This window comes from Esox lucius, chromosome 1, assembly GCF_011004845.1.
Source record: "Esox lucius isolate fEsoLuc1 chromosome 1, fEsoLuc1.pri, whole genome shotgun sequence".
Lineage (NCBI taxonomy): Eukaryota > Metazoa > Chordata > Actinopteri > Esociformes > Esocidae > Esox > Esox lucius.
Window position 1 is genome coordinate 36,729,567 of NC_047569.1, and position 13,623 is coordinate 36,743,189.

Genomic DNA, 13,623 nt, shown 5'->3' on the forward strand with positions numbered 1-13,623 from the left:
AGTTTAAGTTAACACAACACTGAAAAATGAACATGGCTGATTAAGAAAATGTAACCCTATTTTAGAAAGGGACCAAATGTAATCTGGAACAGTGATATATTTTACTCTGTTTGATTAGAGTTTTGATTAGAGTGTGTGAAATGACATACGCCATTATGCTGTCTTGCCTTCAATACAGTTGCATGGCCTCACTTAGTTACGTATCCTTACAAAACCATGATGTAATCTAAAATATAACACCAATCACATGACCAAAGGGTGACTTCATCATCCAACAGGTGTAGCATTGTATGACACAGAAGGCAGAAACATTAGGCTATACACAATAACATGGTTGTTATATCTATTATTATTTACTCCAAAACATTATTGTGAATAAATGAATGATCATGACTGTCCAAGTGTGTCGCAAATTGACAATATGATAAATCACTTAGTATTAAATAAAAATCGGTGTGCTGCTTATTATCGAAATAAGCACACCAATGGCTAGGTATCCCCGTAATGTCAGTGTAACTAACTTCTATTAATTTAACATTTGTGTGGCATGATGGTGAGAGTTGAGCAACACATTTATATTTTTGACGTATAAGAAGCCAAGCGCGTTTGCCATGTTGGGTGGATGTTCGCCCGGACATGTACCTGTGGGGGGAATCCCCGTTAGGCGCAAGGGGCGTCTCCATATGCTATGGGGGGTCACTAGACAAGCCGTCTTTTCCACTTGTCACAAAACCCTGCACGGCGAGTGCCCCGCGTCTGAGCAGTGTTTGGGACAATGGTCGCACAGTCACGTTTAAACGGACAAGATTCAATATGAGGGGATTTCCAATGTTCACAGCTGGTGGTTCTTTTGGCTGCATGTGGGCCTATACAATGTCTGGTCAATTACCATAATTAACTGTGTGCATATTCTGTAGACAGATTATGTCATTGAGAGTGTAATTTGTAGTACAGATCCTAAACTCCAAAATGGTTACAAACCACCTAAATAAATAAGGGCCTGCATCTAACTATCCAGTGGCTGCCATTTGAAAACCACAAAACGATAAAAACTGAATATCCAGTAGCATATAATTGAGCAGGCTGAATATATCCGTATAGGCGAATTGTCATAACTGGATTTCAGTGTCTGACAGAACATAGGCCTAGGCAAATCCCTGATTATAAAGTAGCTTTTTTTCCTTTTAGGTGGATCTGCCATTTAATCATTTGCCTTACAACATCAAAGTGCATATTCAAAATGCACTTTGATGAAAACACACATTTAATTACATCATTGTAATTATCCAAAAGATAATTAGGAAAAAAATATAGATATGGAAGGTTAATCCAAAAAGCAAATCCAAGAGGCTGTTTTCCCAATAAGAGGCAGATACACCAAATACATTACGGAATATTTTTTTTTTCCTGGTGTAGGCTGTTGTTCCTCTCTGTGATCAAAACGATATCTAATCGCACATAACAAGTATGCATACATGTAATAAAGACAAGTACATGGTCCCAAGAGATTATCCCAGGTTATGTGTGTCATTCCACCGATGTCAATGTTTCATTAGTCATGTTCTGTATGTGTCTATGTTATTGTAAGCTACAACCCACGGCTAAAGTAATGTATTCATGTCATGAGTTATAACAAGCATGCATAAAGTAAATTGTCATGGGTTATAACAAACATGCATAAAGTAAATTGTCCTATTGTAGTCCTACCCCATCTACATCTTCAGAGGCACGGACTACTATACAACCAGGCGTTTGTTTTTTATCCAGCTGTAACATATATAGTAAACTCAAAGGAACCGCGTGGGAAGGGGGCGGGGGTCGGCAGATTTTTTGTTGGTTTTGTTGTCGGAAGAAGTACCCCGCGAACACAGAGGAGCAGCCTTTCTCATCCTGTGTAGTTGCATGTCAGGACTTGTTGTCATCCGGAGGAGAGGGCGTGGCGAAAAAGAAACAACCGCGGGAGAGAAAGCAAAGTGGTACCAGTATGAAACATTCTCCCTTGTCATCAACATTTACAACATAGCTCGGCCTTGACGTATTGGATATACATCGATTGTCATGGAATAAAATACGGCTGTACTTTGTGAAAGAGCTGCCTGTTTTGACAGATTGGCGGAAAACGTGTAATGTCACAAATTGCAAGTGGACTTTCTTCGACATCCAAGGCAAGGACAAGTCGCGATTTAAACCGCTAGTTGGACACTTACGTTAAGAAACCATCGAAACTCAAAGTGCTTGACCTAGAGGCACATATACAGTAATTCGCGGATCAATAGGTAAATAAAATTTTGCAAATGTCTTGGCGATGCTGTTGGTCTGGGCTAGCTAGCTGACGTTGCATTTTAATGCACAGATGAGGCTTTGACAGACGTCGGTCTACACAGTAGTAGTTAGCTAGTTAGAGCTTTTGTTAGCTACATGTAGTACTGCTATCTTTTAAAACATCTAGACATGTAAAAATGTCGTAATACCTGATAACAAAGTTAATGGATGCTATGTTATAGGTTCGGAGACCTGGTTAACTAGCTTTTCATCTTTAAACACATTCTTCACGTGGTAGTATCATTGGCTCTATGTTGTAATTGTGTGTGTTTGTGTGTGTTGGGGGGGGGGGTAGTATGTTGTCTTTTGGTGTGATTTTCATATGGCATATTTCTGTTAGTTTGGTTAGGTGATTTCGCGGAGTGTGTCGTTTTTACACAGGGTTCTCGTGAGTTTGATGTGTAATTTTAGTGGCCCTGTGGGGAGGGATAGATAAGGTACCTGACATTCGTTTAGTGATTATATCTTCAATATATGGAATTCTCAAGTTTAATTCCGTGGTGAAACATGCTGTTTCTCAACAACTTGAGACCGAAGCAAGACCCATAAGTCGCTTTTAACTGTTTCTCCTGCCCAATCACAAATCACGTATGTTTATTTTCCATACCTCATATTTCCTTCTGAAACGTTTGATGTATTTTGAATCGAATGGGAATGATAAGTTCTGAGTCTGACAACGTCGATGCAGCTTTTGCGTGAAGGGAAAAAAAAGTAAGCGTTTAACTAGCATTTTTATTGTGTGGGTTCGGTTATCTTGCCTGGTTTGCACTGTTGAAAAGAGTATTCACTGGGTGGTTAGTGGTTGTATTCGTTTTGGAACCGGTCTGCCTCCCGGGCGTACCTTTTGTAGGTTTGGCACGTGGAGTAGCGAGTGGGAATCTGCGTCATCTGCCTTTACTATGCAATGTGTAAGTAGGCTATGTAAAAAAAAAAAAAAAAAAAAAAATCCGAACGATTTCTCGCATGCCTTGTTTACAACATTACTGAGCGGCGCAGATTAATGTAAAAAATCTGACACAACGCTCCTCCCTCGGTGTGGAAGTGGAGAACTCCCTCCGCTGACAGTTATGTGCGCGTACGTCAATTGACTGCTGGCTGCCACGGATGTGTTTATAAACAGCTCTTGCGCACACGAGGGCGTTGTTGTTGCCATCTAGTGGTCACACAAAGTATCGGTCGGTAGGCCAAGCTCTCGAGGACCCGTAACAAAGCTTACCCTTAACAATGTTATGAAATCTAGACTGTCACTCGAAACCATACATGCCTAATGTCGAATCTAATCTAATGTAACCTTCGTTAATGCGAAACAACGTTGAGACGATTTTTATGTGTACACCAGACACCCCATTCAACTGACTGTAACTGCCATCTTCAATGTTTATTTGGATGTACAGGGGGAGGAATGGCTGTTTGGAATGTTGATGCCTTGTCTGGTGGCTTATTGCTTGCACGCACTTCACACCTAAACTGTTTTAGGCTACAGTTTCATTATGCATCTGCAGATACTGTCATAATGCAAATCCGCAGCGCGTGCATATCTTCCCGACTGCATCGCTCACATTCCCCCCCCCCCCCCCCACTTCCCTCCGTAGACTGCACCTGTTATGGCCCGCCCCCAGATGGAGAGTGGAGTGGACCACCGCAGCCGGGGCAGACAACACAGTTGCCGCATGGAGGTGCACCGTCCGGACGCCTGGCCCGGCGGAAGCCTCCACCCCCACCAGGCTGGGTACCAGACCTACCAACAGTACCCCAACATGAACAGTCAGCCCAGCCAGGATCATGCACCCCCCGGGAGAGAAGCCCCCCTGCCCCCAAGTGCCCCCCTGCAGGACACCCCAGGAAGAGAGAGCACAGGTATTACCATTAGTTATTACTACTGGTTAGTTACTATGTCGGTGTGCTGGGTGCTGTGTGGTTATGCATAAATTGTAGGGCCTGAGCCGCAGAGGAGAACCCGTGGCCGTGTTTGAGGAGCATTACAACTGTGGCGGTGGCTGTGGGTAGCTCGCTGCTTTCAAGAAACAGTAAGGTCAAAGGACAGCATGCTCAGGCGCTGGCACTGAATGGGGAAAGTTCCAGAGTTCACTATGTGATGGAATGTGTGAGTCTATGGAAGGGGAAAGTTTATGAACTAGAAATGTAGACATGCATTTTGAATATGAAGCAACAGACTTCAATGTCATTGATTTTCTGCTTGTCAGGTTTGCTGTTGCGTATACATTTTAGTGAGGTTCCAAGTACCAAGCAATGCAGACCTGCTGCCCTGTGGGCAACTTACCTAATGTACCCTGAATTGAATACACCGATATAGGCTTTTGTAAGATCTTACTAACTATGAGGCAGCCAATTACAAACACCCAACCCAGATTGTTCTCAACGGAAAGTCACACATTTGATGCTGTTGTACAGTGGATATAAAAAGTCTACACACCCTGTTAAAATGCCAGGTATTTGTGATGTAAAAGAATGAGACAAAGATAAATCATGTCAGAACTTTTTCCACTTTTAATGTGACCTATAATGTGAACAATTCAATTGAAAAACAAATTGAAATGTTTGAGGGGGAAAAATGAGCCACATCCTCAGCCACATCCTTATAACTGAGAATGTGGCTGAGAATGTGGCTGAGAATTAACCAATCACATTCAAACTAATGTTAAATAGAGGTCAATACACACCTGCCATTATTTAAAGTGACTGATTAATCACAAATAAAGTTCAACTGTACTAGTAGGATTTTCCTGACATTTTCTTAGTTGCATCTCAGAGCAAAAGCCATGGTCCTCAGAGAGCTTCCAAAGCATCAGAGGGATCTCATTGTTGAAAGATATCAGTCAGGAGAAGGGTAAGTTTTTCCCCCCAAAGCATTAGATATACCATGGAACACAGTGCAGACAGTCATCATCAAGTAGAGAAAATATGGCACAACCTAGACATTACCTAGACATTATGGTATGATGAAACCAAGGTGGAACCTTTTGGCCATAATTCCAAAAGGTATGTTTTGCACAAAAACAACACTGCACCTCACCCAAAGAACACCATACCCACAGTGAAGCATGGTGGTGGTAGCATTATGCTTTGGGGCTGTTTTTCTTCAGCTGGAACTGGGGCCTTGGTCAGGGTGGAGGGAATTATGAACAGTTCCAAATACCAGGCAATTTTGGCACAAAACCTTCAGGCGTCCATTAGAAAGCTGAAGATGAAGAGGAAGTTCACCTTTCAGCACAACAACGACCCAAAGCACACATCCAAATCCACAAAAGCATGGCTTCACCAGAAGAACATTGACGTTTTGGAATGGCCCAGCCAGAGCCCAGACCTGAATCCAATTGAACATATGTGGGGTGATGTGAAGAGGGCTGTGCACAGGAGATGTCTTCGCAATCTGGCAGATTTGAAGCACTTTTGCAAAGAATAGTGGGCAAATATTGCCATGTCAAGATGTGCCATGCTAATAGACTCCTACCCAAAAAGACTGAGTGCTGTAATAAAATCAAAAGGTGCTTCAACAAAGTATTAGTTTAAGGGTGTGCACACTTATGCAACCAGGTTATTGTGAGTTTTAAATTTTGTATTTTTTCCCCCTCAAAGATTTCTGTTTGTTTTTCAATTGAATTGTTCACACTTTAGGTCACATTAAAGGTGGAAAAAGTTCTGACATGATTTATCTTTGTCTCATTCTTTGACATCACAAGAACCTGGCATTTTAACAGGGGTGTGTAGACTTTCTATATCCACTGATTGTGGAAAAAGTAAACAAACCACTGAACAACTGGGACGGGGAGAATTAAGGAGAGGGAAATGGCCTGGATTAAGGTGGATAGGGCATTGCACCTCTAAACAGAGTATGTTACAGTACAGCTACAATATGTTGGGTGTTGTCACTGTAATGTCTTCGACTAGATGTGTGCTGGTGTGTTATGGTGTGGTTTAGTGTGGTTCGGTATGGGGCTGGTGTGGTATGTTGCTGGTATGGGGCTGGTGTGTCGCTAGTATGGGGCTGGTGTGTCGCTGGTATGGGGCTGGTGCCGTGTGGTATGGTGCTGGTATGGGGCTGGTGCCGTGTGGTATGGTGCTGGTATGGGGCTGGTGTCGTGTGGTATGGTGTCTGTGTGTTGGTGGTGTGTTGCTTGTATGGGGCTGGTGTGGTATTGTGCTGGTGTGTTGCTTGTATGGGGCTGGTGTGGTATCGTGCTGGTGTGTTGCTGGTACCGTGCTTTTGTGGTTTGGTGCTGGTGTGTTGCTGGTACGGGGCTGGTGCGGTGCTGTTGTGGCATGGTGCTGGTATGTGGCTGGTGGGGTATGGTGCTGGTGTGGCGCTGGTACTTTGGTCTTGGGGTGGATTTACTAGGCGGTATGTGGCTGGTGGGGTATGGTGCTGGTGTGGCGCTGGTACTTTGGTCTTGGGGTGGATTTACTAGGCGGTATGTGGCTGGTGGGGTATGATGCTGGTGTGGCGCTGGTACTTTGGTCTCGGCTGTGGATTTACTAGGCGATGGAAGTCCTTTGAGCAAGTGGCTGTGCATCTGAAAGGAATAGTCTTGAATAGTCCCTCTCTCTGTGTTTCTTATTCTGGCTGTAAAACAAACATGGTGGCTTGGGCATGTCTAGACTTGTCTCCTGGTTGGGACTTCCCATAGAGAGAGCAATCTGCTCCTCTTCCTTCAGTGGCATTTCAGCTAAAGGAGCCAGTCGACCATTTATGCTTCCCCTCTTCAGATGCAGAGTCCTGCTTCCCTCTGTCCCTCTCAGTTTGACCCTTTCCGTTTTCTTGTTTCAGTTTCCTTGTTAATCCCTCTTTAAAGGGCTCCCCTCCCTTCCACCTTTGCAGTGTCCCTGGGCAGACCACTCAATCCCTCCCCTCAGCTTGTCCACCCAATCCAAGCCTAGTTGCACAACTCTTCTGCCAATGGCTTGATTCTGTCTCCGGGAGCACCGCTTGTAGTTACCCTGGCAACAAGCCAGAGTTCTTCTCCTTTTTCTCCCTCCCTCTCTGTCCCTCCCTCTCTTGCTCTCTTTCTGTCCTACTCACCTGCATCTATGGGATCAGTAAATCCTTAGGACATTAACACAAATCTTGTGGCTCTCTTCCTGTGGAGCTGTCTGCCAGGTTTGTGCACAAACAAGGTGGGGTTTGGAAGGAAACTGGACTGAAACTTTCCACTGGGTCCACTGGCGTCTTTTACTCATGACAGGGTGCTACCGTTTGTAAATAATCACTCAAGCATGTCCTTGTATTGGGCACACTATGTTCATCCAGTTGCATGTGATAAATTATATCTTATATATATATATATATAGGAGACATGTTATGTTGCGTGCGCTGGCACACTACCGTCAATCTGCATCTTCTGTTTCTATTCTCATTCATCCCCTCTGTGTGTTTTCTGTTGACGTACTGTCGGCTAGTTGATGAAGTGTTGCGGCAATGGTGAACTATGGAAGCCTAGCTGTCGCCTGTGCACTGACGGCTTGTGTTCTTTGTTCTCCTCAGATCCAGAACGAGAGCGCCACGGCACCACGGACAGGGAGGCCCTGCCTGATCTGCTGCCCCAGAGAGAGCGCTCTCCCCAGGCTTCCCCCCAGCACAGAGCCCCTAGGAGAGCGGACCTGTGGTGGGACGACGAGGTGGCGGAAAGAGTCGCCCACCAGCTGAGGAGAATCGGTGATGACCTGAATGCTACCTTTGTCCAGCGAGTGGTAAGCGAGACACCCTGTGCGTTTTGCTTTAACGAAATGCCATATGGCCAGGAGTGATCAGTGTGTGGTGTGTATATGTGAGTGGATGAATGCAAGTGCATAAGCCAGCAGTATGGAAATGGATCAATATGGATCCATGAGAAGGGAGTTGAGTTTCCAGTTGTGTGAACTAAACCCCCCCGTGGTGCTGGCTGCATTGCGTGAGGAGCCAGTCATCGAGGCAGCCGCAGGAGTAAACACAGGCTAATCTACCCCTCCCCCCAGCAACCGCCACCATGCCTCCCCCTTCGGCAGACAAACACTGCTGACGTCAGCCTACACTCACACGGATGCGCTGCGGAGCAGACGTTCAGTACGCGACACGTGCAGAGACACAACCACAAGCTGTTTTAAAGATAGATTTCTCTGGGCAGGAAAGAGATGAGGGATTTATTTTCTTTTTTTAACCGGTAGGTTGGATTGGAACCAACAGTAGCAGAAGCAGTGGCCTAGACCACAGTTACTGACACGGAGTTAACAAGCTAGATAGGTTAGCTAGCTAACTCTACAAATCCTGACACAAACTGCTCATAAAGCCAATGAAGTTGGAAACATGCTACTCCAAAATAAGAGCGATTCTTTTATCATAAATATGTCTGTCGATCAGCATGTTTCTAGGGAATTGCTCATTTTGATCGGCAGGGCTAAGCAGCACCTGTGACAGTTTTGTGAACTCATGTTAGCAAGCTAGATACTAACTACAGTAGCTAGCTTGCTTTTGCTGAAATATACAGTATTATATTTTTATGTGTGCCGCCCTAGTTAACAGCATCCCAATTCTATCTGTTTCAAACTAAGTTTAACTGTCTCTCTCAGCTATGTTAGGAAGCTTAACTGATGTCAGGCAGTTGGCTAATGTTTGACAAATCATGTAAATTTCTCTGACTGTCAGACTTGAGGAATACTGCACACGACACCATAGTTAGTTGTAAAATGTCTTTGTGTTTGAGCAAGGCAGTTAACCTGGATTACACCCAGCTCAATTCTGTAAATGACTGTGTACTCGGTCAACAAACCCAGTAAAAGAAGACTAACAAAAATAACTTGTTAAAGTGAATAGGCTCTTAGCTACAAAAATGGAATGTGGATTCCTCTTCAATCTAACATTTTTATTAACTTAACCCATAGTCCTAATTTCAATACCAACTCTTTGTGGCTTTTACGTCAAACCTAATATCTAGGCCAAAATAATTCACATTGAAATTAGTTTTTCCTGGTACTGGGACATTTTTGTGTTCCCTTGTTAAACTGGCTGTTGGCCTGCACGGTGTCTGGGAAAGGACAAGGGCCTTCGGCAAACCTTGTTTACAGTGTTAGCTGAAAGGAAAGGGACTGCTTTAGCACGAGTAATAACAAAGGGCTGCTTGGGGGGTGGGGGGCTAAACCACAGGCACGTGAGTCTCATAGTCCACTACACACACACACATATACACTACTCTCTTCTGTGTCTCTTGGGAGCTGTTCTTCTGTCTTGTGACCTCCCCTACCAGGCCTGTAGGTCAGTGGTTCTCTATGTTCCCCCACCCTGTATCTGTCCCCACACACTCTCTCCTGTCTGCCTCTCAACACGTCCAATGTCCATTTAAAGGGCTTTATTAGCATGGGAAATGTTTACAGTGCAAATCCAAGCGGGCCATGCATGTAAGATATAATAAATGACATATGAAGAAAAACTAAATCCAACATTGCATGTTACAGAAGTTTAAATCGCTGTCCATTTCTTTCACCTCCATTCCTGGCCTCTGTACTGTACGGTCTGAGCTGTAAATATAATTGACCTCATGACATTGTCTTAACTGTGATTAGTTTTGGCATATATAAATATTCCACCATGAATCCCAGAGAGCTGGGATTAGTTAAACGGGACCTGGCTTAATAGTTTTGACTGGAGATGTGAGGTTCTAGTACATCGCCCCGGGCAGTGTGCATCCTTTCGTAGGCCGCTGTAGGGCACATTCAAACCAGGCTTTTCATATGCCTAGTGAAATGATAGGCTAGAATGACTTTGTGTGGCAGCTGCCAAAAAGCATTGGGCAATAAGTAAACTACAAAACAACACAATAAACCCTACCTCATTGTGTTTTCCTTTGCTGCTGGTATACCCTCATAGGATATATAGACATTAGTGATGTAAGTGCTCTCCAGCTGCACTTTGTCAGGATAATAATCCTTAGATTAATAATCCTAACCTTTAACCACATGACCATTGGCAAAATGTCCTAACTTTTCCTGATTTGCCTTGGGATATTTACAGGTTCTCACTAGTAACACACACACGCGCACACACACACACTCACTCACTCTCTCTTTTTTCCACCTCTATCAGTTACTAAAGAGCTGGTTTATTTTTAGCTGGTGACTCAGAGCAGCTGTTGACAGGCGAGGTGCAGACTGTCCTGGTTTGCAGACTGTCTGTCTGGGACAGCCTCTCCTCTCAGTGGCACAGTGTACACACACACACAGATTCACACGCGATAACATCCCCAGCAAAGGGATATTAAAGGGCACAAAAAAACTCTTGTTCTACTAAACAACAGAAACTGTAGTGCGATAACACCCTTGTAGGTTCTACGCCTAGGTCATCAATGTAACCTCATTCACGTACTTACTGTCTTTGACTCCCTAATGAATCCATGGGTTTCCAAAGTCACTAAATCAACAAATGTCAGTTTAAACAAGCATACTGAAAATACATACTTGTGTGGGGACTGAGGACTGATTCTCCCTCTCTCTCTCTCCCCAGGATGATGTTCCCCAGCGGCAGGACTGGAGAGGCCTGTGTCTAGGGGTCCTCCACTTCCTTTCGGATACCCTCAGCACTCTGTACCGACTGATATAGATGGACTGTGGTTGGTCCGGTGCTTCCCACTGGACCAATCACAGACTGCCTCAGAATGGACTCAATCCGCAGGACGGACCACTTTTGTGTATTTTGTACATCTTGTAAAGAGTTATTTTTTTTTCTTTTTCTCTCTCTCTATTTGGGTGCTCTTGGTGTACAGTGGCGTTTGGCACCAGGTGGATTTCCCTGACAGTGTGGGGTCCTCTTCTTAAGGGACTTTGAAACACAATGTTAGCGTGTGGCAGCAAGGCAAGGGAAACTGTGAAGTACAGTGTTGGGAGGTGAGGTACGAAGGACGATTCTGAGAGGCAACGTAAACTGTGCGTTGGCTGTGCCTGCGAGGTGAGGCCAGGGATATTACTTGACCATGAGGCTAACAGCGCCCAACCTGTATGTACACTTTCCAATGGCGGTCCATGTTCGGTGGAGAAATTCAGAAGCTCTTGACAAGGTGGCATACGTGGAATGCCTATGTAGAATGGCCTGAGTAAGCAACTTCTGGTGTGGCTGGGTGAGCCAAGCTTAGTGCTGTGGTAAGTTAGAGTCCTGTGGCATTATGAGCCCCTAAACCTCATGTGCACCATACAGTCACAGTCTAGCACCAGGATGTGTACTAACTCCACCAGGATGTGTACTAACTCCACTAGGATGTGTAATAAGAGGTGGGACCCGTGGTTTCTAACAGGACCACCTTGACCTGATGGAGATTGCCAGTAGTTGTGCATAGAAACTCCTGTGTATGCAACTCTTCCCTTCAAATCTGAATACTTTTCATTGTAATTTCTGTGCCTTTCTGACTCTCCCTCCAAAATTACACTATCCTCAGGACAGTCAGTGGTTGTGGTGTGGGACATGGTTGGCACCTACACACACAGACTATATGCTGTATGCTCCAGTCACCAGACGATTGGGGGCTTTAAGTTGAGATGTTGCACTGCTGGAGGACCCCACTATCATTACCAGTGTTAGCAGTTGTTTGTATATATTGTTTGATTTGAGATGATGGCCTGGTATGGAGGAGCCAGTGAAAAGCCATCTTGGCCACTTCTCTGACTGAAGACCTGTTGTCAATGGATGGGATTTAAACAAACTTTAAAAGTACTTAAATGTAAGTTCTCTGTGTTTAAGATCTGCCACGTGTGCAGTTTTCTCTCTCTTTGGACCAACAAATGGAAGCCCTTTATAGTGTATTTAAATCCAGTGGATTTGAGATATTTCTGGTTTCAACATGATTTAGATAATTATCTTTTCATTATTTAGATAATTTGTAATGACTATGGCATTAATTGAATTGCCCCTCAGTTGTATGATACAGCAAATGTATTGTAGCTTGTGAGAAGAAACTAAACACCCAGAATTATTTTTGGACAGTAAACACACTGTAGTATTTTTTTTGGTAGTGTTCAAAAATGTAATTTGTTTTGATTTTTTACTCATGTAAATTAATTTATTTTTATTTTCTATATGAATAAGATTCTTTTTTATGTGTTTCAAAGCCAAAACTCCACTGAAAAGGCTTGGAAGTAACTGTCAATAGACAATGATAACTGGAAAAAAATTATTTTATTCCCCAGGCACACAAATGGTGAACTGTGGTTGATATGGTGTCGTAGTGCTGTTTCCATAGCCAGTTTAATTTCAAAGTATTTTAAGAAACACTTTTTGAAAACTTGACCTCCACACTACTATTCCAAAGCATTACAAATAGGAATAACATTTCTAAATACCTAGAAAGACATCACAGTCCAATAACAAGCATTTGCCTATCATTTCACATGTCAAGTAGGAGAAACACAAAATGCCCACATTCCCCTTTAACTCATCAGGTATGCACTGTCCCAACATGTAAAACTTAAAAAGTTATGATGGATAAAAAACATCCAGTTTTGTGTCTTGCCATACTTAATCACTTATGGCCTTAACATTACTGAAGTCTCACTTTTCTGTATTTTTTTGTTTTGTTGCAGTGTCATCATTTCAGTGAGAAAATAACCTGTGAGAATATCCAACTATATATTTTTTTGTGCAGGCAACTGGTGTAGTGAGCACCTTGCTCTGACTGCCTCATGACTTCCTGTGGTGTGTGTCGTGGCATGGTCTACTTCCTGTGGTGTGTGTTGTAGCATGGTCTACTTCCTGTGGTGGCTTTACTTATTGTGGTTAAGTTCTCCAAAGCACTCCCTCAAAGAGGGGCGGAGCTAGTACTGTTAAGTAGCACCATGTTTTTTTTCCTTCTTCCTAATCTCAGTTTCATGCAAGTGTATTTTTGCTGTTTTTCACTTTTTCTATTGTGAAATTTTGTAGATTTTTTTTTTTTACAATAAAGCTATGAAATCTAAAATCTTGTTTTTGTGTGCATTTTTTGAGTACTATTTGTTAAAATGATTAAGATAATGACTATCACAAAACTATGATTTCTGGTGATGAAATTCAGACTCTCTACAGCTTGTGGTCAATACAATGCAATTACTCCTAGAGGTTAACCAATACTTTATCCCCACGGTCCTGGATTAAAGAATTAGATCATGATTTTGTTTCAGCTGTTGTATTATACTGCTAAGATCCAATCACATTAATAACCATAGGCCGTCACCTGATGGCTGGCTCGGACTGTGTTTACCGTCCGATGACCAGCGTGGTGATCTGGAGGAGTGTGATAAATCATATCTGGATAACATGCAGGGTGTTATCCGACAACACATCACATGAACACA

The 13,623-nt window shown here is 43.4% G+C and overlaps 1 protein-coding gene across 4 annotated transcripts; it reads left to right on the top strand.

Annotated features, from left to right (window-relative positions):
* Positions 1 to 1,833: 1,833 nt before the first annotated feature.
* On the top strand, positions 1,834 to 12,570 carry bbc3 (BCL2 binding component 3). 4 transcript variants are annotated; one of them, XM_020049473.3, is made up of 4 exons: positions 1,834 to 1,976; positions 3,915 to 4,179; positions 7,823 to 8,028; positions 10,811 to 12,570. In XM_020049473.3, exons 2-4 carry the CDS (start codon positions 3,927 to 3,929, stop codon positions 10,904 to 10,906), a joined length of 555 nt encoding a protein of 184 aa, XP_019905032.2. In that variant the 5' UTR covers positions 1,834 to 1,976; positions 3,915 to 3,926; the 3' UTR covers positions 10,907 to 12,570. The 4 variants fall into 4 exon arrangements, with proteins under 4 accessions (XP_019905032.2, XP_019905029.2, XP_019905027.2 ...); XM_020049470.3 differs by lacking the exon at positions 1,834 to 1,976 and adding an exon at positions 1,983 to 2,276; XM_020049468.3 differs by lacking the exon at positions 1,834 to 1,976 and adding an exon at positions 1,983 to 2,165.
* Positions 12,571 to 13,623: the final 1,053 nt, after the last annotated feature.

Bases quoted from the DNA above. Each gene is read 5' to 3' on its own strand.
- bbc3 (XM_020049468.3), top strand. From the start codon at position 2,127: ATGTCACAAATTGCAAGTGGACTTTCTTCGACATCCAAG. The intron at 4,180-7,822 runs GTATTACCATTA...TGTTCTCCTCAG, and splicing joins CCCAGGAAGAGAGAGCACAG to ATCCAGAACGAGAGCGCCAC. The intron at 8,029-10,810 runs GTAAGCGAGACA...CTCTCTCCCCAG, and splicing joins CTACCTTTGTCCAGCGAGTG to GATGATGTTCCCCAGCGGCA.